At 35.3% G+C, this 22,585-nt stretch overlaps 1 protein-coding gene across 8 annotated transcripts in view; it reads left to right on the forward strand.

Annotated features, from left to right (window-relative positions):
- PUM2 (pumilio RNA binding family member 2) overlaps nucleotides 1-21,975 on the forward strand; it is a gene marked incomplete at both ends in the record, with an annotated part of 70,146 nt that extends 48,171 nt beyond the window's left edge. For 5 of the 8 annotated variants that reach the window (XM_079720800.1, XM_079720803.1, XM_079720801.1 and 2 more), the window contains 8 exons: nucleotides 10,617-10,884; nucleotides 12,077-12,206; nucleotides 13,803-13,931; nucleotides 18,175-18,312; nucleotides 19,253-19,378; nucleotides 19,606-19,727; nucleotides 20,292-20,484; nucleotides 21,844-21,975. In XM_079720800.1, coding sequence (XP_079576926.1) covers nucleotides 10,617-10,884; nucleotides 12,077-12,206; nucleotides 13,803-13,931; nucleotides 18,175-18,312; nucleotides 19,253-19,378; nucleotides 19,606-19,727; nucleotides 20,292-20,484; nucleotides 21,844-21,975 — 1,238 coding nt within the window. Of the gene's footprint in view, nucleotides 1-10,616; nucleotides 10,885-12,076; nucleotides 12,207-13,802; nucleotides 13,938-18,174; nucleotides 18,313-19,252; nucleotides 19,379-19,605; nucleotides 19,728-20,291; nucleotides 20,485-21,843 lie in introns of all 8 variants that reach the window. The other 3 variants (XM_079720798.1, XM_079720799.1, XM_079720802.1) reach the window with 1 other exon arrangement.
- Between the last annotated feature and the right edge of the window lie 610 nt (nucleotides 21,976-22,585).

The following is a 22,585-nucleotide window of genomic DNA, read 5'->3' on the forward strand; positions in this document are numbered from 1 at the left end:
CTTGGGTATAAAGTAACATTTTGTGTTTTTATTTAACTTAGGGTTTGACAAACTAATGGCTTCTTCCCTTGTACCTCTTCATTTTTAAACTGGCTTGTTTTTTCTTAAGAAAAGGGTGATAAAAAGTCTAATTCCAGCTTTGAACTCAGTGAAATCAGTTAATTCAAAGGTGGCTGTCAGTTTTGAAGATTCCTTAATGTCATGTATTCAGTAGTCACACAGTGCTTTAACTTGCAGTAGATTAAAAAACTTTATAACCTATCTTCTCTCCTAATCACAGAAAATTTTATATGAAACATAGATATGGTAATATTAACTGTTAGAGTCATTTTCCCTGTTCAGTAGTAGTTAATCTGTTGAAATTGCTGACCTTTGGCAGATTTGGTCATCCGCTTCTCTTAGAATGAGATGTTTGAGAATTAAAACAAGTATGGCCAAATTGGTTGTAAGGCTTTGTGCAGTTTTTGTGAGTTTCATATATGGTCCTTAAAGCAGAAAACAATATAAATTATTTTGAAGTTTTCATTGAAAGTATTATTATCCTTTAAGTAGCAAGTTCCCTGTAACTGAATAGCATTTGATAGTTTTGTAAAGCACTTTCATATTCATTATTTCATTTCATCCTAATTGTTAACATAAACTGGCTGAGTGATCTGCCCATTAAAGATGAGACAGTTATAGGTCATATGAGCCCAAGAGACTTGCCCAAACCAGTAAATGGCAGAACTGAAGCTAGAACACTGTTCTGACTCCTGATACTATCTTTTCTTTTTCTGTTCTGCTATTCTATAATGAATTGAACAATTTTACAAAGTATATCAATAACAATATTCTCAGCCTCTCAAATTTAACCTCACAATGGTGTAGGTTATGTGTTTTTAAAATGTGTATATAAGATTACTAGACTTCTAGATCCCTTTCTCAGTTATTCTTGAGATTTATAGAGATGCTCTTATCTACTGTATGAAATAAGAATATGTGTTACTCATAAGGCAGGCCACTCAGGGACTGAATATGTGTTGGACAACAGGACTGAATAGATAGGACAACATACTCAGCACTCAACAGAATATTATTTACAGGTTCTCATGGTGGTGTAAATGAAATCACTGCTTCAACCCATTGGTGCATCTAAAAGTCATTTATTTGTTGAAAAGTATGAAATATGTTGTGGAAAAGTTCTAAAATTATTACTTGTGTGGAAGAATTTATTATTTTATCTTATTTTTCATTTCTGTGTACAAATTCATTAGTCTTAGTCCTGCTTTGGGGTCACAATGATTAATTTTTGCCCTTACGTTTTATCCATTATCCTCTAATAATGTTATCTATGACTTTGTGCTTCTAATGACTGAGAATGTTTTCACCAGCTAATTCAGTTAAGGTAATCTCAGATTTGAGACTGAAAAATACTTGATGATTCGATTCAGTGGTTTACCATACCAGAATCACTTGGAGTGCTTGTTTAAAATACCTAGAATGAGGAGGTGAACGATTTGGAAATGTGTGGCAACAGTTCTTGCTTATCATCATGACTGTGGGGATTCTGTGGACATTAAATACCCAGCAGCCAGATGCTAAACTTTTCATTTAAAAAGGATTATCCCACTGGAATTTCCAATAGCACTCAGGTGAAGAGAGACACCTTGGAACAATTCATAGTTTATATAAGGCGTTACTCCAGTTCACACTTCTTTGTAACTCATAATTCCTGGATCTCTAGTGTGTTATATGAGCCTTTGATCTTGTCCCCCATCATCTCCCTAATGGATTTCTTTCTTCCTGCCTTGTTTCCTTCTATTGACCTGAAGTCTGCTTGCCATTGTATATTTTAAATTTTTGAAAAAAAGCTTATGGGATGAGAGAAAATAGAAAAGTCTGGTCTCTTACTGAATATGTTTTAAAATACTTTTTTCCTTGATATGTGTTTTGCAAATTGGAGCCATTTCTTTAATGTTGTTGACTGTAATTCTGTATATCATATTTACTATCATTTGGTTGTTTTACTTTTTATTCACTGGCTCTACCTTTCCTTCATATTTGCATTGCAGCTCCTCCCTCAATTGTTTCTCTACCTTTCCTTCTTACTGATATCAAATAAGTCTTCATGTGCCTTAAAAACAGTCTATCAAGAATTCACCAAGAACTTACATCATTGCACTGTTTATACACTAAATAATGTACATTAAGTAGACATAGGATCAAAAAACTAACTCTTAAAATATAGGCAGATGTGCTTCATGAGAGATCTGCAGCTTTAGCCAAATAACCTTTAAAAATGAATGCAGCATGGGTCTCATGGGGTAATACTGAAAATTGACTTATGTTTAGCATATTTTTACATGAGACTGTTTCCTTAACCAGGAATAAGTCCATTGGAGGAAGGGCAAAATCTTTACACTGTAAACCATAAAAGCAATGACTGAAGTTAAAGAAGGCAAATAAATGAAAGGACATGTCATGTTTGTGGCTTGAAAGACTCAGTATTATAAAGATACCAACTGTCTTCTAATTGATGTATAGATTTAGCACGATCTCAATAAGAATTTTTCAGGCTTTTTAAAAGAAATTGACAAGCTGATTTATTTAATATGAATGGAAAAACAGAGCCAAGAGTAGTCAAGACAGTCTTGAAGAACAAATTTAGAATTTAATAACTTGGCCAGATATCAAACTTATTAAAACTGCAGTGGTAGTTTTACTAAAATTGTGGTATTGGCACAAGGGTAGAGAAATAGATTGGTGGAATAGAGGATCCAGAAATAGACCTGCTCGTTTAGTTACCTGATTTGTGGCCACAGTGCCACTCTGGTGTATTTAGGAAGGATGGTCTTTTCAATAAGTTCAAGTAGAGCAATTGAATATCCAAATGGGGAGAAATTAACTTTGACTCCTCTTTCACACTACACACACACAAACACACACACACACACACACACACACACAACTTCATTCTCAAAGCAATCAAGGAACTTGTTTGTAGTCATGAAGTTAGTAAGGAACAAAAATTTTGAGTCCAGGTCTACCTGGTTCATTCCAGGGTGTCACACTGCTTCTCAAAGAATGCTTTTGTTTCTGTCTACTATCGCCCTAAATAAATAAAGGATCTTTTCCTATTCCCTAAGTTTAGAATTTTTGTGAACTTTTTATAAAATTGTGGTAAAATATAATTTAGCCTATTGTGAGTTGGTGAGGAAAGTGAGTTTGAATGTGTCAGTATATTGGCATTTTTCACTTGCCTGCAATTGACTTTTTTTTTTTTGGCTCCTTTGGGTCTTCATTGCTGCGCGCGGGCTTTCTCTAGTTGCGGCGAGCGGGGGCTCCTCTTCCTTGTGGTGCGCGGGCTTCTCACTGTGGTGGCTTCACTTGTGGAGCACAGGCTCTAGGCGCACAGGCTTCAGTAGTTGTAGCACACAGGCTCAGCAGTTGTGGCTCGCATGCTCTAGAGAGCAGGCCCAGTAGACGTGGCGCACGGGCTTAGCTGCTCCGCAGCGTCGGCATGTGGGATCTTCCTGGCCCAGGGCTTGAACCCGTGTCCCCTGCATTGATTCTTAATCACTGCATCACCAGGGAAGTCCCCCTGCATTTGACTTTTAATCTAAATTAAATAATTCTTACTTCAAGGATCTCATAATATTTTATTGCTAATTTTTAAATTAAAACTGATCAGATAAGGGTCTTTACATGATATTCTAAATAGGATAGTAATAAGCTTAATTTATACTGAAACTAATCCCTATTTTATGTTTATCTTTTATGTGTAGTTTTATTGGCCCCCAATTTAAGAATTCTGGGGTCTCATGAAAGTTTTTATTTAATTAATTTATTTTGCTTAATTAATTCACTTAATTTATTCAACCAATGTCAAATCCCTATATGCCAGACTGTGCTTGACTTGAGAGACACCGTTGAAGAAAACATCATTCTACCCACCATCATCAGGTTTGATTTTTTGTGGTGAATACAGATGAGTAAACCAACAGTATAATGATTGTAATGCTATTGCCTTATTGCACTTTATTTAACACAGTGATTCTCTCCATTAGAATTATTATCTGTCCTTTCTGTACCAAATTAACCACAGACTAGATTATATTAGAGTTGTTTCTGGGTTTTTTCTCCCTACTAGATTAGAAACAAGAAAGCTGAAACCATTCTCCACAGCTTTAACAGTACAGTTGACCCTTGAACAACACAGGTTTGAATGGCCCAGGTTCACTTATACATGGATTGTTTTCCCCCCAAAAAATGGGGAAAATTGGGAAATTTTTTTGGAGATTTGCAACTTGAAAAAATTCGCAGACTGCATAGAAATATCAAAAAAATTTTAAAGTTAGGTATTTCATGAATGCATAAAATTATAATTATATATATAGCATATAACGTGTTAATAGACTGTATGTTACTGGTAAGGCTTCTGGTCAACAGTAGGCTGGCTACTAGTAGTTAAGTCTGGGGGGAGTCACAGTTTATACATATACTTCGGTGGGGTGGGAGTCGATGCTCCTAACCCCCGTGTTGTTCAAGGGTCAACTGTATTCAGATCTCAACAAAATGGTTGGAGTAATTTGAGTGGCTTTGTTTCTTTCTGTTTTATCGATGAATTTATTTTTGGACACTAGCTACTTGTTTAAAAAAATTATTTTACATCCTACATAGATTTCTACATTAAAGCATTGTTTGACTGGTAGTGTGTTCTCTGATCAGTGTGTTAAGATCATACTCTGTAGAGTAGTGCACTTTGAGAAGTTTTATGACGGTTGTGAGTTTTTATTTTTGCCTGTGTGTGTTCTTTGGTTTGGGGTAGGGGTGGGTTTTTAGAGTGTCCTCATGTTCAGTAATCACAGAAGTAGTTTAGTTTTCAGTAAAGATGTAAGATTCAGACAGTTCTTGAAATCATACAAGCCTTTTTTGATGGAATAATGGAAATTGACAAGGTGAGTAGAGGTAGAAGTGAGATATAATACTAGTCTTAACTACATAGTTCATATGTTAAAAACTCAGTCTGTTTAAATGCTCTTTGATGAATGAGGGAAGATTATTAAGTATCTTCTGTGAAGATGGCCTCCCTCTTACCTTTATATTTTTAAAAAGTTGAAGCACTAGATGCTAAAAGGTAGATTAATTACTTAGTTGCTTTTAGAAAAGAATTACGAGCAATTGAAATGGAGACAACAGATTTTTATTTTGGTTTTAGTTTGCACCTGATATTGTTTGCTTACATATGGTCATAAAACGTACAAATTTAAGATAGCACACTTGACATATTTATGCTTTTTGCTTTTTATATTAGTCTTTTAAGGTGATGTGGAAGATTATACTTTTAACTAGAATTATGTAGGTTTTTTAATTCATTGAAGCCTTGGTTTTTCCTGAGTAAAAATTTTGTGTCTTTATATAGCAAATATATAGTTAAAAAATTTACATGGTTTATTCTCCCATGTAACCTCAAGCATATCCCACATTTAAGTATGGTATGTGGCATTAAATGTCCTTCATGAGGTATAGCAGAATATAACCGAAAGCTTTAAGGGAATTATTCAGATATAATAGTTTAAAAAAACCCTCAGTCTAGTTATTAGCTATGCATCCTTGAATAAGGATTTATTAAGGATTTAGCTTCTTTAAGCCTATTGTGTCACAAGTAAAATGGAGATAATATCCTTGTCTCAGAGTGTTGTTAAGATAGCATTACATATTAATGTTCTAAGGCTGTTGTTAAAAATTACAACTAAGTGGCTTAAAACAGATTTATTGTCTCACAGTTCTGAAGGTTAGAAGTCAAATTAAGGTGTCAGCAGGGCCATACTCCCCTTGAAGGCTGTGAGCACAAGCCTTCCTTGCCTTTTTCTGGCTTCTGATGGTTGCTGATAACACTTAACATTCTTTGGCTTGTAGACACAGCACGCCAGTCTCCGCCTCCGTCATTACCTGGCATTCTCCCTATGTGTCTGTCCTAATTTTCCTTCTCTTATAAGGACAACAGTCATTGGATAAGAGCCCAACCTACTCCAGCATGACACCTCATTTTAACTTGATTACATTTGCAAAGATACTATTTCCGAATAAAGTCAAATCCACAAGTACCAGGAGTTAAGACTTGAACATATCTTTTGGGGAAGCCCAGTTCAGCCCAGTACCGTCTAAACTCTGGTCCCCCAAAATTCACATTCAGCCCACATGCAAAATACATTCACCCCATTCCAGCATCCCCAAGAGTCTTGAACCATTCCAAAAATCCCAAATCTTATTTTCTAAATCAGGTGAGATTCTGAATGTGGTCCATCCTGTGGCAAAATTCCTCTCCATCTTTGGGTCTGTGAAACCTAGGAAACAAGTTATCTGCCTCCAAAATATAGTCATGGGACAGGCATAGGTTAGACAGTCCCATTTGCAAAAGGCAGAAATTGGAAGGAAGAAAGGAGTTACATGGCTGTTACAGTCTACTCTGAATGTTCCATACATTTCTTTTGAAAAGTAATCAGAGAAAAAAAATAACGAACTGAAAGTACTAAGTGTATGGGCTCTGGATTAGAAGTAACTGAAGGTAATACCTTAAAGTGAAATAGGTCATCCTCATTTTAGACTTTTTCCAACTGTGCATTCTTTATCATTTATTCTTTGCCCACTCCAACTAACTAGTCATCTTTCATTATCATCTTACCATTCTTGAGCTTTCCAGAGCCTCGCCTTCTGAAAGGGACTCTGCCTAGTAGCCTATATGTAGTTGTACCCTTTTCGGGACTGTGAATCTACTTGGATTACCATTTTTATTTGAAATTAGTAGTTGACAACTTGCTCTAAAATGAAACCTTAATTTATCTTGATTCTAATTTATTGGCCTCCAAACCTCTATCAGAATAATCTTCAGGTAGACTCTTTTTTTTAAAATAAAAACTATCCACTGGGAAAGATTTGAGAATCTTTATTTTTTAAAAAATAGAAAAAATAAATAAATAATAGGCTCAGGAGTTGTTATTCAAGATCCCAGGGAGGTGGAAAATAATGAAAAGAAAAAACTTGAGAGATTTATTTTGTGGCGGTTTCAGTTGTTTTATATTTTCTCCCCTGTGTTTTTCACAGTATTAAGATCTTTTTGATTTCTGGCATTAAATAGGGAAGGATTCTAAAACAATGGACTTCTCAAGGAAATTAATGAAAACTTATAAAATCATATTATTTCTACTAGGATAGTTATGAGGTGTTTGCCTTCATTCAGTTGTCATGAATGAACTTGATAGATACCTATGTAAATAGCGTATAAGGGGCAGCACACTACTGTGTGATGAACTCTGGCCTAAGACTCCTGGTTGCCTAGCTGCATGTCACATCACCTTTGAACTATAGTGACTTCATCTGTGAAATAATAGTACAGATCTCCATGTCCCATACACTCTTATTAAGCTAGTGATTAAGAAGTGATAAATGATAGGGGTGAGGTCAGTGATAAGTTGAAGGGACTGTTACCGTTTAACACATTTGGTGCAGAACACATCTTTTAGATCACCAGTAGCAATGGTATGAATATAGATGACCAATTTGTATGTTTGTTTTTAACTAATTTTGAAATAATTTCAGACTTAAGAGGAAATCATTAACAATTAAAAAAAAAAAACCTAGCTTATCCCCCGATTCTCCAAATGTTATTTAACTGAATTTGCTTTATTGTTGTTTCCCTCTCCTCGCTTCCCCTCTCTGCATTTGCCTGTCCCTTCACACCCATTTTTTTCCCTGATAACTTTTGAAAGGAAGTTGTAGACACAGTGTCCCTTACTCATGAACATATCAGTGTGTGTGTGTGTCCTGAAAGTAAGGACACTCTTTTGTCAAAGTCAGGAACTTAACACTACTACTATCAAATCAGCCGACTTTATTCACTTTGCCAGTTGTCTCATTGATTTCCTTCATAAGAAAGATCGGGGGGGCATTGGGGCGGAGAGGGCGATTGATTGATTTGGGGGCTCACACATGACATTTATTTGTCATGACTCTTACTAATCTTGAACTATTTCTCAGTCTTTTATGACCTCAACATTTTTGAAAGGTATAGGCCAATTTTTAAAAATATTCCTCAATCCCAAAATAGTTTTGGATGACATGCTTTCAGTGTTTAAAAACAACCAGTTTTTGGGTTTTTTTTTTCCCACGTGGCTTGTGGGATCTTAGTTTCCTGACCCGGGATTGAACCCAGGCCCTCAGCAGTGAAAGTGAGGAGTCCTAACCACTGGACCGCCAGGGAATTCCCTAAAAAACCAAATTTTAAATGTTTAATATATATTTTACATTGAGTTGAAATGCTTATTTAATTAATTTGTAAGGAAACGAAGGTATCCTGGCCCTTTGTGAGATTAATTTTTCAGCTTTATAAATGAAAGTGCTGATTATAATTAAGCTTCTAGAACTGAAATTCCAAGATTTTTTAAAACTCAAGGCAGTTTGGCATCATTAGACATTTTAAGTTGTTAAAGTGCATCACGAGTTTGGTGTATTAGGAGCTGATAGAATATAATCAAGAAATATCTAGACACAGGAGGAATTCCTGTTGGATATTGATAGGACTACTTGGAAGGTACCAAATAAAATTGTCGTTTTCTGGGGTAAGTATGTATTTTGAATTTGGTGTTGAAATCTTTAGTGCATTAAGAATAAAGAGGTAGGATTAGGCCTTGTTTCAGGTAGTGATAAGCAGTGGTACAGAGATAGTAATGAATAAGAAGGAGAGAAGTGAACAATTAGGGTACTATTAGGAAATTCATGTGAAAAGTAGGTTTGGAATAATGACTTGAAAAGTAAGCTGAAGAATATAGAGAAGGTACTCTAGCAGGATGCTGTAGGTTTTTAGTATAAAATGACATCATCAAAGTGGCCTTTGAATGGGAAGATATAATTGTTGTTTATGAAAACAGATTGGAATGATAGGCAGAGCACCCCTACCCTACAAAAAGGTTAAAGAATTGTTATCGAGACTCGAATGGGCTAATGATCAGTTACTATTGTGAACGGTTGATGGTACTATAAACAGAAATAAAAATAGGGGGCTAGGAGGATTAATAGTGAAGAGATCGAGACAGTATTAAAAAACTGAATTCTTTTACTTTTTAGACTTTTCACACATGAGCACGAGTTTATGTAGAACTGGAATGAACATGAGAATTTGATGTCAGTGACTTTGGTGTATAAAATGGCTTGTTAAAGTTACACATTTTTAAGAAAGATATTACAGAACTAGACCGTAGGCAGTTGATATTACATTAAATATGTATAAATATTTGTGTACTCACTGTCTATGAGGCATCGTTTTAGGTACCACGTATCAGATGCACGTAGGCGAATGTAATTCTATGGCACTTACATTGGAAATGGGGCTGAGGATTCAAATAAATAATAAATATGTATAATATACTGGATGATGGGAAATTTAATGAAGAAAAATAAAGCTAGGGCAGTGGGGACTGAAAGTAAAAGAGGGATATTGTAACCCGCTTCACTCTCCAGGATTATAACTCTTTTACTGCTCCTTGTCCCTGTAACTCTTTTTGGCCTTTAATGCCTCTCTATAACTTTGCACTGACAGTGTGTCCTTGGCACCATCTATACTTTGTGGCCTGGATTGTACATACAGCACTACTCTAAATAGAAGTGATATACAATAGTGAAAGCTGGCGGTGGGTTTTGTTTATCTGAACTACTAAATCTGCATTTTACAATTTTCTATACATTTTTCTTTTTTAAAAGGACACTGTCAAGTACTTTTAAATGGTTATTTGTAATAAGAACAATTACCTGCTTCTATTTATTTTTGTTTTTATCAACTGCCCTTTAGTAGTATTCTTTGGAATAGGATATAAGTTAAAAAGGCTTTGTATTCATTTGTTTTAAATGGTCAACATTAAAGCTCTAGGAATAATAAATATGTTTACTGCTACTATTTCTTGTCTGTAAAACAGTAGTATTTTATGGAGAGTATTTTTTAAATAAAAAATTTAAATAGTGTGTAATTTGGCTTTATTATCTGATATTGTGGGGTTTTTAAGTTTGAAATTTAATCGGGTTAACTAAGAAATCATTTTTCTTTACATACAAGTATATATGACTTAATGAATTTGTATATATTCCAAAAAAGTACAGATTTAGTTGGTGTTCTATTAACTCTGTGAGTAAAAAATTTCAATTAAACTTTCAGTGGCTTAAAATCTGAATTTGCTAGCTGTTTGTAACTTGCTTGTTAATGTAACTGAAAATTTTGTTGGTGGTTTCAGTATTCAGGTATTGATGCTAGTATGTATGACATTAGTTGTTATAATTATGTTTTAAACTAAGCTTCCAAGAACAAATACAGGTTTTGTGTATGACATTAGACGTTTTTAAACTAAACTGCCAAGAACAAATACAGGTTTATTTTGCTCATGTTTTCTAGTCTCTTTTTCCCCCATATTATAGCCAGACACATTAAGTAAATGTGTGAGGTTTCTCCTTCAACTTTAATTTTCTGTTATACCGTATAGGAATTAGTGGGGTGAATATTTCTATATTGACTGACTTTTTGGTTTAAATGACTTTTATTTGAGGAATGACTTTGTCAGAAATATTTGCTGACCACAGCTGCTTTGTTGTAGGAGGACTGACAAATGGTAGTGGTCGATATATCTCTGCAGCACCTGGAGCAGAAGCAAAATATCGAAGTGCTTCAGGCACTTCCAGTCTGTTTAGCTCCAGCAGCCAGCTCTTTCCTCCTTCTCGGCTTCGGTATAATAGGTCTGATATTATGCCTTCTGGCCGAAGTAGATTATTGGAAGATTTCAGAAACAACCGCTTCCCAAACCTTCAACTTAGAGACTTGATTGGACACATAGTTGAGTTTTCTCAAGACCAGCATGGTTCTAGGTAGGTGATTATTATTTATGATACTTTCTATTGCATTTTTGCTTTGAAAGAGCCAAAGTTTTTCTTGACTAGAATGATTTAACCTTTATAAAAGTTAGAATTGTTTAAAAAATAAATATCCAATATGGATTTTTCTTTCCTGTTAGGATGAACTGTAAAAATACAGGTTTTTAATTTATTTTTTATGGTTCTTCAGTTTTCTGTAGTAAAAGTATAGCACTGTCCTTTTATTGGATTATCTTTATTACATTGACAGAATACATTTAATTTCTTCAAATTTGCTTTTGAAAATAATGCTCCAAATTACATTTATGGACTTGTGTCCCTGATATATACTTTGTCTAAAAAAATATTTAAAACAAAGTTTACATTAAACAGACCACATGTACTCTAATGCTTGAGGTACATGCAAATTAGTGTTCTCAAGATAATACACAGAAAGGAAAATAGTAGTAGAATTCTAACACATTTATTAAATTTGAGGTATCTTTTTAAAGTAAATCTAAAATTTTTTAAAATCATTTTTGATTATATAGTTGCATACAAATTTTATCTCCCTATGGTTGAAAGTTCTTAAAGTTCCTTAAGAGTAGCAAATCGACCATGTGTCACTCACAATGGCTAGCTTCTTTTTTTGGCCATGGCATGCGGGATCTTCCCCAACCAGGGATCGAACCCATGCCCCCTACATTGGGAGCATGGAGTCTTAACCACTGGACCACCAAGGAAGTCCACAGTAGCTAGCTTAGTTAGGAATTAAGTTGTGTCTCATGAATTTTATTTCTAAAGGTTTCTTTTATTATGTTCTAAAAATACTTAGTAATAATATGATTATTAAAAATAAATGAATACCAGTAATATCTTTGTAGTTTTTCATTGATTATAATACAACCAGAACTAACTTAAGAGGCATTAAACATCTTCATGTCCAGATTTTTTGCCAGTCTAACTAGAAGTTATTTTAAATTAAGGTGTTAACAAAGAAATGCTTTGTTCTTTTTATTTTAAATTGAATAAAATGTATTAGTACTATTTCTGGAAATGATTTTATTTATGTGGATATGTATGTATCCACATATATATATGTATATATCCAATATATATCGGGGTGTATAATACTTGAGTCAGATTTGGATATTGCCAGAGCTTATTATCAATATACTGTCATGGCATTAAAATATTTCCCACATAGATTCATACAGCAAAAGCTAGAGAGAGCTACTCCAGCTGAGCGACAGATGGTATTTAATGAAATTCTACAAGCAGCCTATCAATTAATGACAGATGTTTTTGGCAACTATGTTATACAGAAATTTTTTGAGGTAAGCACACATACATGTTTGTATATGCTTAATGCTTAGAAAAGCTCTGAAAGTTGGATGAGTTTATTTTCATATAAAAATATGTGAGCTTGGGAGAAAATATTTGCAGATCAAAAATCTGATAAAGATTTTATATCCAGAATATATGAAGAATTCCTGAAACTCAACAACGGAAAGACAGCTCAGTTAAAAAATGGACAAAGGGCTTGAATAGATATTTCTCCATAGGAGATATTCAAATGTGCAGTAAGCACATGAAAAGAAGCTCAGCACCCTTAGTCATTAGGGAAATGCAAATGAAAACCACAAGGAGAGTCTATTTTACATCTAGTGGGATGGCTGTAATTTAAAAAACAGAAAATAACAAATGTTGGTGAAGATGTGGAGAAATGAGAACCCTTGTACATTGTTGGTGGGAATGTAAAATGGTGCAGCCACTGTGGAAAAGTTTGGCAGTTCCTCAAAAAACTAAACATAAAATTACCATATAACCCAGCAATTCCATCCTAGGTATATACCCAAAAGGATTGAAAACAAGGACTTAAACACCAGTGTTCATTTCAGCATTGTTTATAATAGCCAAAAGGTGGAAACAATCCAGCAGATGAATGTATAAACAGAATGTGGTATATACATGCAGTAGAATATTGTTCAGCCATAAGAAGGAATGAAGCTTTGATACATGCTTACACATGGATGGAACTAAGTGAAATAAGCCAGGTACAAAAGAACAAACATTACAGGGCTCCATTTATGTGAAATACCTAGAAAAAGCAAATTCATAAGGACATAAAGTCAACTAGGGTTTCCTAGTCTTACTAGTAGACCGGTTGGGGTAAGAGGGGGAATAGGGGGATATTGCTTAAAGAGTACAGTGTTTCTGTTTGGGGCAATGGAAGAGATTTGGAATCAGATTGTGGTGGTGATTGCACATGGTGAGAATATAGTCAATGCCACTGAATTAAAAATGGTTAAAATGTCATATTTTAATGGTATATATTTTTTAAGTGTATGGTCTTATATTAAATGAGAAGTTTAATACGAATCCTGATTAATATTTGAAATATATTTGAAAATATAAAGCATTAGGAGTAAGTCTTACGTGAAACAATTAATGAATAGTAGTACAGTCTTTATGTGGATTTGTTAGGTGTCATTTATTTTGTAATTCAGCAAATTTTTTAGTTTATAACTAAACATCTATGTTGTAGCTTGACTTAACAGATTTCCTCCACAGTCAGAATATAGTTGAGAATTATTTGGTCTGAATGTATGCCTCAGAAATTCGTTTTTTTAAAAGACAGTGGGGGTGTTTGTTTGAAATGAAGAGTGAAGATGTTTACTTTAAAAGAATAACAGGTGGTTAATATGTTAGTAAAAAGGAAATAGTAGATAGAATGACTTACCCTCTAAAAAGTGATATTATTTCAAGCATCTCTTGGTCTATCTTAATTCGCTTTTACCTAAATGCCTTCTCCCTACATACTTGCCAAATGTGATATTTTATAAATAGATTAAATAGAGTGCAAACAGTGGGTTATTCAAGTTTAACAAAGTAATATTATAGTCATTTTTATTAATTTTTTTTTCTGTCAGTTTGGGAGTTTGGATCAAAAATTAGCCCTGGCTACTCGTATTCGTGGTCATGTTCTACCCTTAGCATTGCAGATGTATGGCTGCCGTGTTATTCAGAAAGCATTAGAGTCTATTTCATCTGACCAGCAGGTAATTGTAAGTTAAGACAAAATTTTTGTATTATTTTATCCAATTTTTAAATTTTTATCTTACAGTAATCTTGGAGTGAAATGTTAAATATTTCCACAGACTAAAATATTTTTTAAAATCTATCTCAAACAGTATGTAATTAATTGAAAGTTACACAACACATCTTTGATCTGTCCTCTGTTCATTTTCTTCATCTTTTCATTTCTAAGTGAAAGTATTTGAGTACCTACTGTATGTCAAGCAGAGTGCTAGATGGTGGGTGTTTCTGCTACCACTGCTCATTTGATTTTCTGTAGTATCAGGAATACATTTTACTATTCCCAGTGTTTATTTGGATTACACTTAAACTTCTATCGTAAGAATAAATATTTTAAAACCAATTGCATTCCTATATGCCAGTTAAAAATGTATATACAGGGAATTCCCTGGTGGTCCAGTGGTTAGGACTCCGCGCTTTCACTGCTGAGGGATTGGTTCAGTTCCTGGTCGGGGAGCTAAGATCCCACAAGCTGTGCGACGTGGCCAAAAAAAAAAAAAGTATATACAAAGTTTTAAAAATTTCATTCAACAGGAAAAGTAGCCTAAGCATCCTCTTAACAAGATGTACAGTTCTTTAAGAGAAAAGAGAGCACATATAAATTAATTGGGAAGTATACCATGTTCTTGGATGGAAAGTTCTAAGTATTTTAAGTAAAAAAGAGATTAGTACAATTCCAATTATGTACTCATAGGAATTTTCTTGTAAATGATCAAAATAAATTTTTAAATTATTTTAAATAGACAAAGATATTAAGGAGAGTAGGGGATGAGGAAAATTGCTTATCCACTAGATTTTTTAAAGAAACTGTGTAGCGGGCTTCCCTGGTGGCGCAGTGGTTGAGAGTCCGCCTGCTGATGCAGGGGACACGGGTTCGTGCCCCGGTCCAGGAAGATCCCACATGCCAAGGAGCGGCTGGGCCCGTGAGCCATGGCTGCTGAGCCTGCGTGTCCGGAGCCTGTGCTCCGCAACGGGAGAGGCCACAACAGTGAGAGGCCCGCGTACCGCAAAAACAAACAAACAAACCAACAAAAAGTAGTAACTCTATTCTTGGGCTTCCCTGGTGGCGCAGTGGTTGAGAGTCTGCCTGCTAATGCAGGGGACACGGGTTCGAGCCCTGGTCTGGGAAGATCCCACATGCCACGGAGCAATTAGGCCCGTGAGCCACAACTACTGGAGCTCGTCTGGAGCTTGTGCTCCGCAACTAGAGAGGCTGCGATAGAGAGAGGCCCACGCACCGCGATGAAGAGTGGCCCCCGCTTGCCACAACTAGAGAAAGCCCTCGCACAGAAACAAAGACCCAACACAGCCATAAATAAATAAATTAATTTAAATAAATAAATAAATAAAAGCATAATAAACGTTAGCTATTGTGCTTACTTTAAAAAAAAAAAAAAAAGAAACTGTGTAGCACCACTAATCAATTAGCATGGTTTGCGCATGAGGTAAACAGACTTTTAAAATGAAATTCATAACCTCCCATAGATACTGTATATAACTGGTTTATATATTACAATAAAATATAATAAGAGTAAAGAAAATAATTATTTTTTAAAAGGTATTGGTAATTAGTTTGGAAAGAGATTGGCTTTGACTTTCAACCTACATTCATATGATAAATTCGAGAATTAAAGGCAATAATGTATATGGATGGATATGTATGTGTTATGTATATACATTAATCACAGCAGTGAACATCTGTGAGAAAATAGCATTGTTCCTCTTGAGGAAATTCTGAGTTTTGGAGTCATTGAAGATGTGTCATAATGGAGAGAGATTAGATTAACAGTTTGACTGTATTGGTACTTAGAACTTCTCTGCTCTTAACTCTCAGACTGGTATAGATACTTTATTTTGGGAACAGTTCTCAGAGCTTTCTGAGATTCCCTTCCCAGGTTATAATCCTCAAGTTTGGCTTGAGTAAAATTTTCCAATTCTTTCTTTTAAAAAAAAAAAACGAGGGCTTCCCTGGTGGCGCAGTGGTTGAGAGTCTGCCTGCCGATGCAGGGGACACGGGTTCGTGCCCCAGTCCAGGAGGATCCCACATGCCGCGGGGCGGCTGGGCCCGTGAGCCATGGCCACTGAGCCTGCGCGTCCGGAGCTTGTGCTCCGCAACGGGAGAGGCCACAGCAGTGAGAGGCCCGCGTACCGCAAAATAAATAAATAAATAAAAACAACGATATGTTACGTGTCTTTAATATTTGAAAATATAAAGCATTGGGAGTAAGCTTCAGATGATTAATGGTATTACATTTCCTATTTGGATTCTTCCCCCACCCCGCTCTCCATGGCTTATGGGATTTTAGTTCCTTGACAAGGGATCGAACCCAGGCCCTCAGCAGTGAGAGTGCAGGGTCCTAACCTCTGGACCACCAGGGAATTCCCTCCTGTTTGGATTCTTAAGTACATTTGATTTTGTAATTTAGTCCATATTTTTAGTTTATAACTAACATTTGTGTGATATCTTGACTTCAAGGATTCCTCTAGTTATGTCAGAATACAGTTGAGAGTTTTTTGGGTGAGAGAGTTGTGGGGATTTTTTTGGCTGCGTTGGGTTTCCGTTCCTGCGCGTGGGCTTTCTCTGGTTGCAGTAAGCAGGTGCTACTCTTTGTTGTGGTGTGCGGCTTCTCATTGCAGTGGCTTCCTTTGTTGCCAAGCACGGGCTCTAGGCGTGCGGGCTTCGGTAGTTGCAGCATGCGGGCCCTAGAGCGTGTGAGCTTCAGTAGTCGTGGCATGCGGGCTCCGTATTTGTGTCTCGTGGGCTCTAGAGCGCAGGCTCCGTAGTTGTGGCGCACAGGCTTAGTTGCTCCGTGGCATGTGGGATCTTCCCAGACGAGGGATCAAAAACCCGTGTCCCCTGCATTGGCAGGTGGATTCTTAACCTCTCCGCCACCAGGGAAGTCCCTGGGTGAGAGATATTTTAAATGTGAATACCGGGAATGCCCTGGTGGTCCAGTGGTTAGGGCTCTGCACTTCCACTGCAGGGGACATGGGTTCGATCCCTGGTCAGGGAACTAAAACCCTGCATGCTGCACGGCGCAGCCAAAAAAAAAAAACTGTGAATATGTTTACACTAGGTGTACTCCATTTCTTCACAATGCTATTTCCTACTGCACTAATAAGGCACGCAGGTTATTGTGTGGCTACCTATATTTTTCCCTAAGGATTAAGATGTTTATTTAATGAAGTCTTACAAACTTATGAGAAAAATATTAAGATTGTTAGTTAAAAGAAAATGCACTTAGTAAATAAACCTTACTGTAAATAAGTTTAACCTTATTAGTAATCAAATATAAATTGAAAGGTGTCATTTTTGCCCATTAAATGAGCAAAAATCTAAAATCGCCTGAGAATCTGTCCCTGAAGAAGGTATCAAATGATAAAGGAAAGTTATATTGAGTCAGGTTCTTATTATTTTTTTTTTTTTGGCCACACCAAGCGGCTTGCAGGATCTTATTTCCCCAACCAAGGATCAAACACAGGCCCCAGCAATGGAAGCTCGGAGTCCTAACGACTCGACTGCCAAGGAATTCCCTGAATCAAGTTCTTTGTTATAAGATTATTAAAAAGAAGAGTAAAAGTGCTCAACAATAATTTCTTCTCATAATTGAAATATTACGTGAAAATCACATAGCCCATCAGTGCTCGCTCAGCTTCTTACCCTTTTCCGGGCACTTGATAAACTCAAGGAGCCATCACAAATAATTACTTGGGGGCATTCCCTGGCAGTTCAGTGGTTAGGACTCCTTGCTTCCACTGCAGGGGGCACAGGTTCAATCCCTGGTCGGGGAACTAAGATCCTGCATGCTGTGTGGCACAGCCAAAAAATGATAATGATGATTATTATTTGGGGGAAGGGATATGCTACGTAGATAAAAAAACGTAGAATTCTAAAATCATTATATTAGTTGTCAGTTGAGAAAGATAAGTGGATGATGTACACAGTGAAGATAGTAGTATATAGCAAATTGAGTACCACTAAGTTATATTTCAGCAGATATCATTTACATTATAATCCTGTAAAATGTTTTAGTAATTCTCACCCTCAGTGGCTTCTGCTTATTACACTTTGGGGAATTTTAAACTTTGACATATAAAAAATTGCAAACAAATTTTTGAGTATACTTTTGTTCCTATCTCAGTACTTTTATGTAAAATCCTTCTGTGCTGTTTGGTGAGGTAATTTAAATGTCTTCTCTTTTGCAGAGTGAAATGGTAAAGGAGCTAGATGGTCATGTACTCAAATGTGTGAAAGATCAAAATGGAAACCATGTTGTACAAAAATGTATTGAATGTGTTCAGCCACAGTCACTACAGTTCATCATTGATGCTTTCAAAGGACAAGTAAGATTGATTTTTGGCTTCTAATTAGTTAGAATTTGAGTGTTAACTGACATAGTTTTTATAAATCAAAAGATAATACCCAGTACTTTCATACAAAAATAGGAGATAAATACTGAATGTGCATTAATTTCTGCCTCTTTCATAGAGTCAATAGATAGCTTCATTTTTTGCAGCTGAAAAATGTAGAAATATGAGTTTAATTTATATTACTCTAAGAAGTAAAGACAACTACTTACCACTATTGTAAACCCAACAGTGTTTTCCAAATTTTCTGGGAGAGGGAGAGGAGGGAAGAAGACTTAGGACTGTATAATAAAAGGCAAAATAAATATCAGTAATTAATTACATAATAATTAATAGCTTCTAATTACAACATGCACTACCCCTACTGCACAATCCATTCTTTGTCATTATTACATGCCTTCCATCTTCTGATTAGGTTCCTTTTGATCAAAATATCCGTTAGTGAACTTATGGTTACCGGCGGTGGGGGAAGGGATAGTTAGGGAGCGTGGGATTGACATGTACACACTGCTGTATATCAGATGGATAACCAAGACCTACTGTATAACACAGGGAACTCTGCTTAATGGTATGTGGCAGCGTGGATAGGAGGGAAGTTTGGGGGAGAACGGATACATGCGTATCATGGCTGATTTGCTTTGCTGTGTACCTGAAACTGTCACACCATTGTTAATCGGCTATACTCCAGTATAAAACAGAGAGTTTTTTAAAAATCAGTATAAAAACAAACCAAAAGGATATCCGTTAGCTCCTAAATTCAGTACCCTGCTTCCCAGCCTTTGTCACATGACAGTTGGCATATTATCAATAAATGTGAATTTCCCATTCTATTTTAAATTAATTCAGCATGTTATCAAAAACATGTCCTTCCAAAAATGTCACAAAATGGAAATTTATTTCTTCTAATTGTCTTAAGGTGTTTGTACTTTCAACTCATCCTTACGGCTGCAGAGTAATCCAGCGCATCCTAGAGCACTGCACTGCAGAACAGACCTTACCTATCTTAGAAGAACTTCACCAACATACAGAGCAGTTGGTACAGGTATAAACTCCCTAATATTTTGAAATGTTTATATATTTTTGAAAATATTCTGATTTTTTAAAAAGGGAATATAATTTATTGTTAGCACATTATAGAAACACTCAGTGAGACAAAAGCCTGTTGTATTCTCCTGATTGTACTATTGGATTTTTGGAAAATTGATGAACATCTTTTTGAAGAATTACCATTATTCTTAAGGAAAGTAATTTTTTAATATCTGCACTTAGGATCAGTATGGCAATTATGTTATTCAGCATGTACTGGAACATGGTCGACCTGAAGACAAGAGCAAAATTGTTTCTGAAATCAGAGGAAAGGTCTTAGCCCTGAGTCAACACAAATTTGCCAGGTATTGTGTTATTTTCTAATCCCAGGGGTCAAGTCTTTCAACTCTCTGGCTTTTATTAGTAAGCACAGAAATGCATATAGAATATAATGTTGGAATATTGTCTTTTTTAATAGAGGCAAAAGGTACATAATAGAATGTTGCTTTTGTTCTTATAGAATCTACACGACAAATGGGTTTGCCCTCGTATATTCCATTTTTGAGATCTGTATTTGGAAAATTATTTCTTCCCAAGATGTGTACATAAATGCAAATCTAATTTATTTAGTGCATGTTCATGAAAGCCTCAGACCTTATTAATGACCTACTCCCCCCCCCTTGAATTACAGTTTTAATTATTATTTAATTATAATTTTGAGGCCTGTAATTAAACTTGCAGATATCCAATATGGGTTCTTCTATGATATTAATTTCTGTTTTGAAAGTAACTGTAAGAGAATTACAAGAGAATCCTATTTTGACTCTTCTGTCTTCCAGTGCATTGAGCAAGTACTTTCAAAAACCAAGGAAATTTTTCTACTAAAAAATAACAAAATAACTTTTTGTGTGTGTACTTTAATTTTCTAGCAATGTAGTAGAAAAGTGTGTCACTCATGCCTCCCGTGCTGAGAGAGCATTACTGATCGATGAAGTTTGCTGCCAGAATGACGGTCCTCACAGTGCCTTATACACCATGATGAAGGACCAGTATGCCAACTATGTAGTTCAGAAGATGATTGACATGGCTGAGCCTGCTCAGAGAAAGATAATCATGCACAAGGTAGTACAGTTTGTAGCACTTAAAATAGGTGATTCAGTTTGTGTGACCTCAGGCTACTCATTTAACTTCCCTAGGCTTTAATTTCCTCAGAATTGTTACAACTGCAGAAAAAAAATTAAAATCCGTGGAAAACCGTTGGCAGATGTAGGTATGATATACCCCTTTATTAAATTCTTAAGGTAATCAACTCAGTAAAATCCCATTCATTTCTCATCTATTTACCTACCGTTAGCATTGTTTTTCCCTTCACCATCTTATTTAGGTATATTTGATTTGCCATAATACATTGGCTGAACATTTATTTTAAAATCTGACTAAATTTTCTCACTAACCTAGTAAATTTTCTTAAAGAGAAAATTTATATCGGTTTGATTTTTTTTTTTAATGAGTTAAGCTGTTTTCTCTCTCTGTCCTGCTAGAATCAAATGATTCTTTAAGAAATCATTAATTTCCACAGGAAAACGTACTGTTAAAAAGAACACTGGTAGTATTTTTGCCCTCTTGATTTTCTGTGTTTTTAAAAATTTAGTAGTTCTGCTTAAGAATATATATAACATTTTTTTCAGTCTTATTTTTAACAACTACATTACTTAATATCATATTTAGGGCATTTTGATTATTTAATAACTGTTCTTAGCAGTGTTTATATAAACATCTTTGCATAATTAAGTGTTTTTGTAAGGTAAATCCCTAGCTGTGGAATTGCTGGCACAGAGTATGTGAACATGTTACATTTTAATAGATTTCTGCCAAGTAGCTCTCCAGAAATCTTTTACAAGTTTGCAGATCTATCTAGTATTTTTTTTTCTATCTAGTATTTGAGAAGAGTGCCTGTTTTACTCTTCTCATCAGTACCAGTTATTATTTATAAAATCTTTGCCAGTCTGGATGGAAAGATAATGATATGTTTCTTCTCATTTGCATTTTTGAAACAATTAAGGAGATATTGAACATGTTAAATGTATTAGCTATCACACGTCTGATTGCTTGTTCATGTCTTTTGCTCCATTTTGTTTTGAATTTTTGTCCAGTTGCATAGAGTTATAGAATTTTGCCCTCGTAAACCTTATAAGAATATAATAGCTCATTAGTGGTACTTCTCTGCTGTTTGGAGCCCCTCTACTGTTTGCACGTGTAGTAGTTTATAGGAATAGTGGTTTGTTTATTCATTGAACAATTTTGAGAGTAGAAGTTGGGAGAGATTGAGTGGAACAGAACTGCTTTTGCAAACAACTTTCTTTGGATTTGAAATTTAAAATTTCAGTTATTCTTCCAAATCACCCAGATTTGGGGGCACTTTTTTAAGGAATCAGAAACTAAAATAACTTAGATTTCCTAAGCAGATCATTTATTTTTCAGATTCGACCTCACATTACTACTTTGCGCAAATACACATACGGGAAGCATATACTGGCCAAGTTGGAAAAATATTATTTGAAAAATAGCCCAGATCTAGGGCCTATTGGAGGACCACCAAATGGAATGCTGTAAAGGAAAAAGAAGATGATGTAACCATGTGAGAGGAATGTTTCTTTTGTGAATTATCAAAACACAACTCAACTATGAATCTTCAAATTTTTTTTAAAGTGAAACTATTTATTGACTTTATTCATCCATTTGTAAATTTTTTAAGGTTCTTGTGTATATTTGGGGGTGGGGGGTGGTGAGTTATAAATTATATTCAGCCCTGAGTGGAGACCTATCAGATTGGATTGCTGGCAAAGCACAGAATGCCTGTATATGATGTAACTGTATCAAAAAATGCTGTCACATATTTTGTAAATTTTTACCTTGTAAAGTCACAAAAATAGTTTTTAAAGGAAAAAGTACAGTATTCTTTTAATAAACTGGCTTGCAGTCTGGTAGGTCTATGGACCCCATAGCACAACAGGTTTATAGAAATGTATATAGAAATATAGTCCTTATGGGTTTTTTTTTGTCCTTTGTGTGAAGCCTTTTATAACAGATTAACAATCAACTGCATAAATATTATTAATATTTTTAAAAAGAAAGTTAAGTTGTATTTTGGTAATTCACAAACTATCATGCAAATAAAAACTCGGCAAGACAGACAAGAATTAAATGATTTGAAATGAAAAGA

The sequence above is a fragment of the Hyperoodon ampullatus genome (assembly GCF_949752795.1).
Source record: "Hyperoodon ampullatus genome assembly, chromosome: 15".
In the NCBI taxonomy this organism is placed as follows: Eukaryota; Metazoa; Chordata; class Mammalia; order Artiodactyla; family Ziphiidae; genus Hyperoodon; species Hyperoodon ampullatus.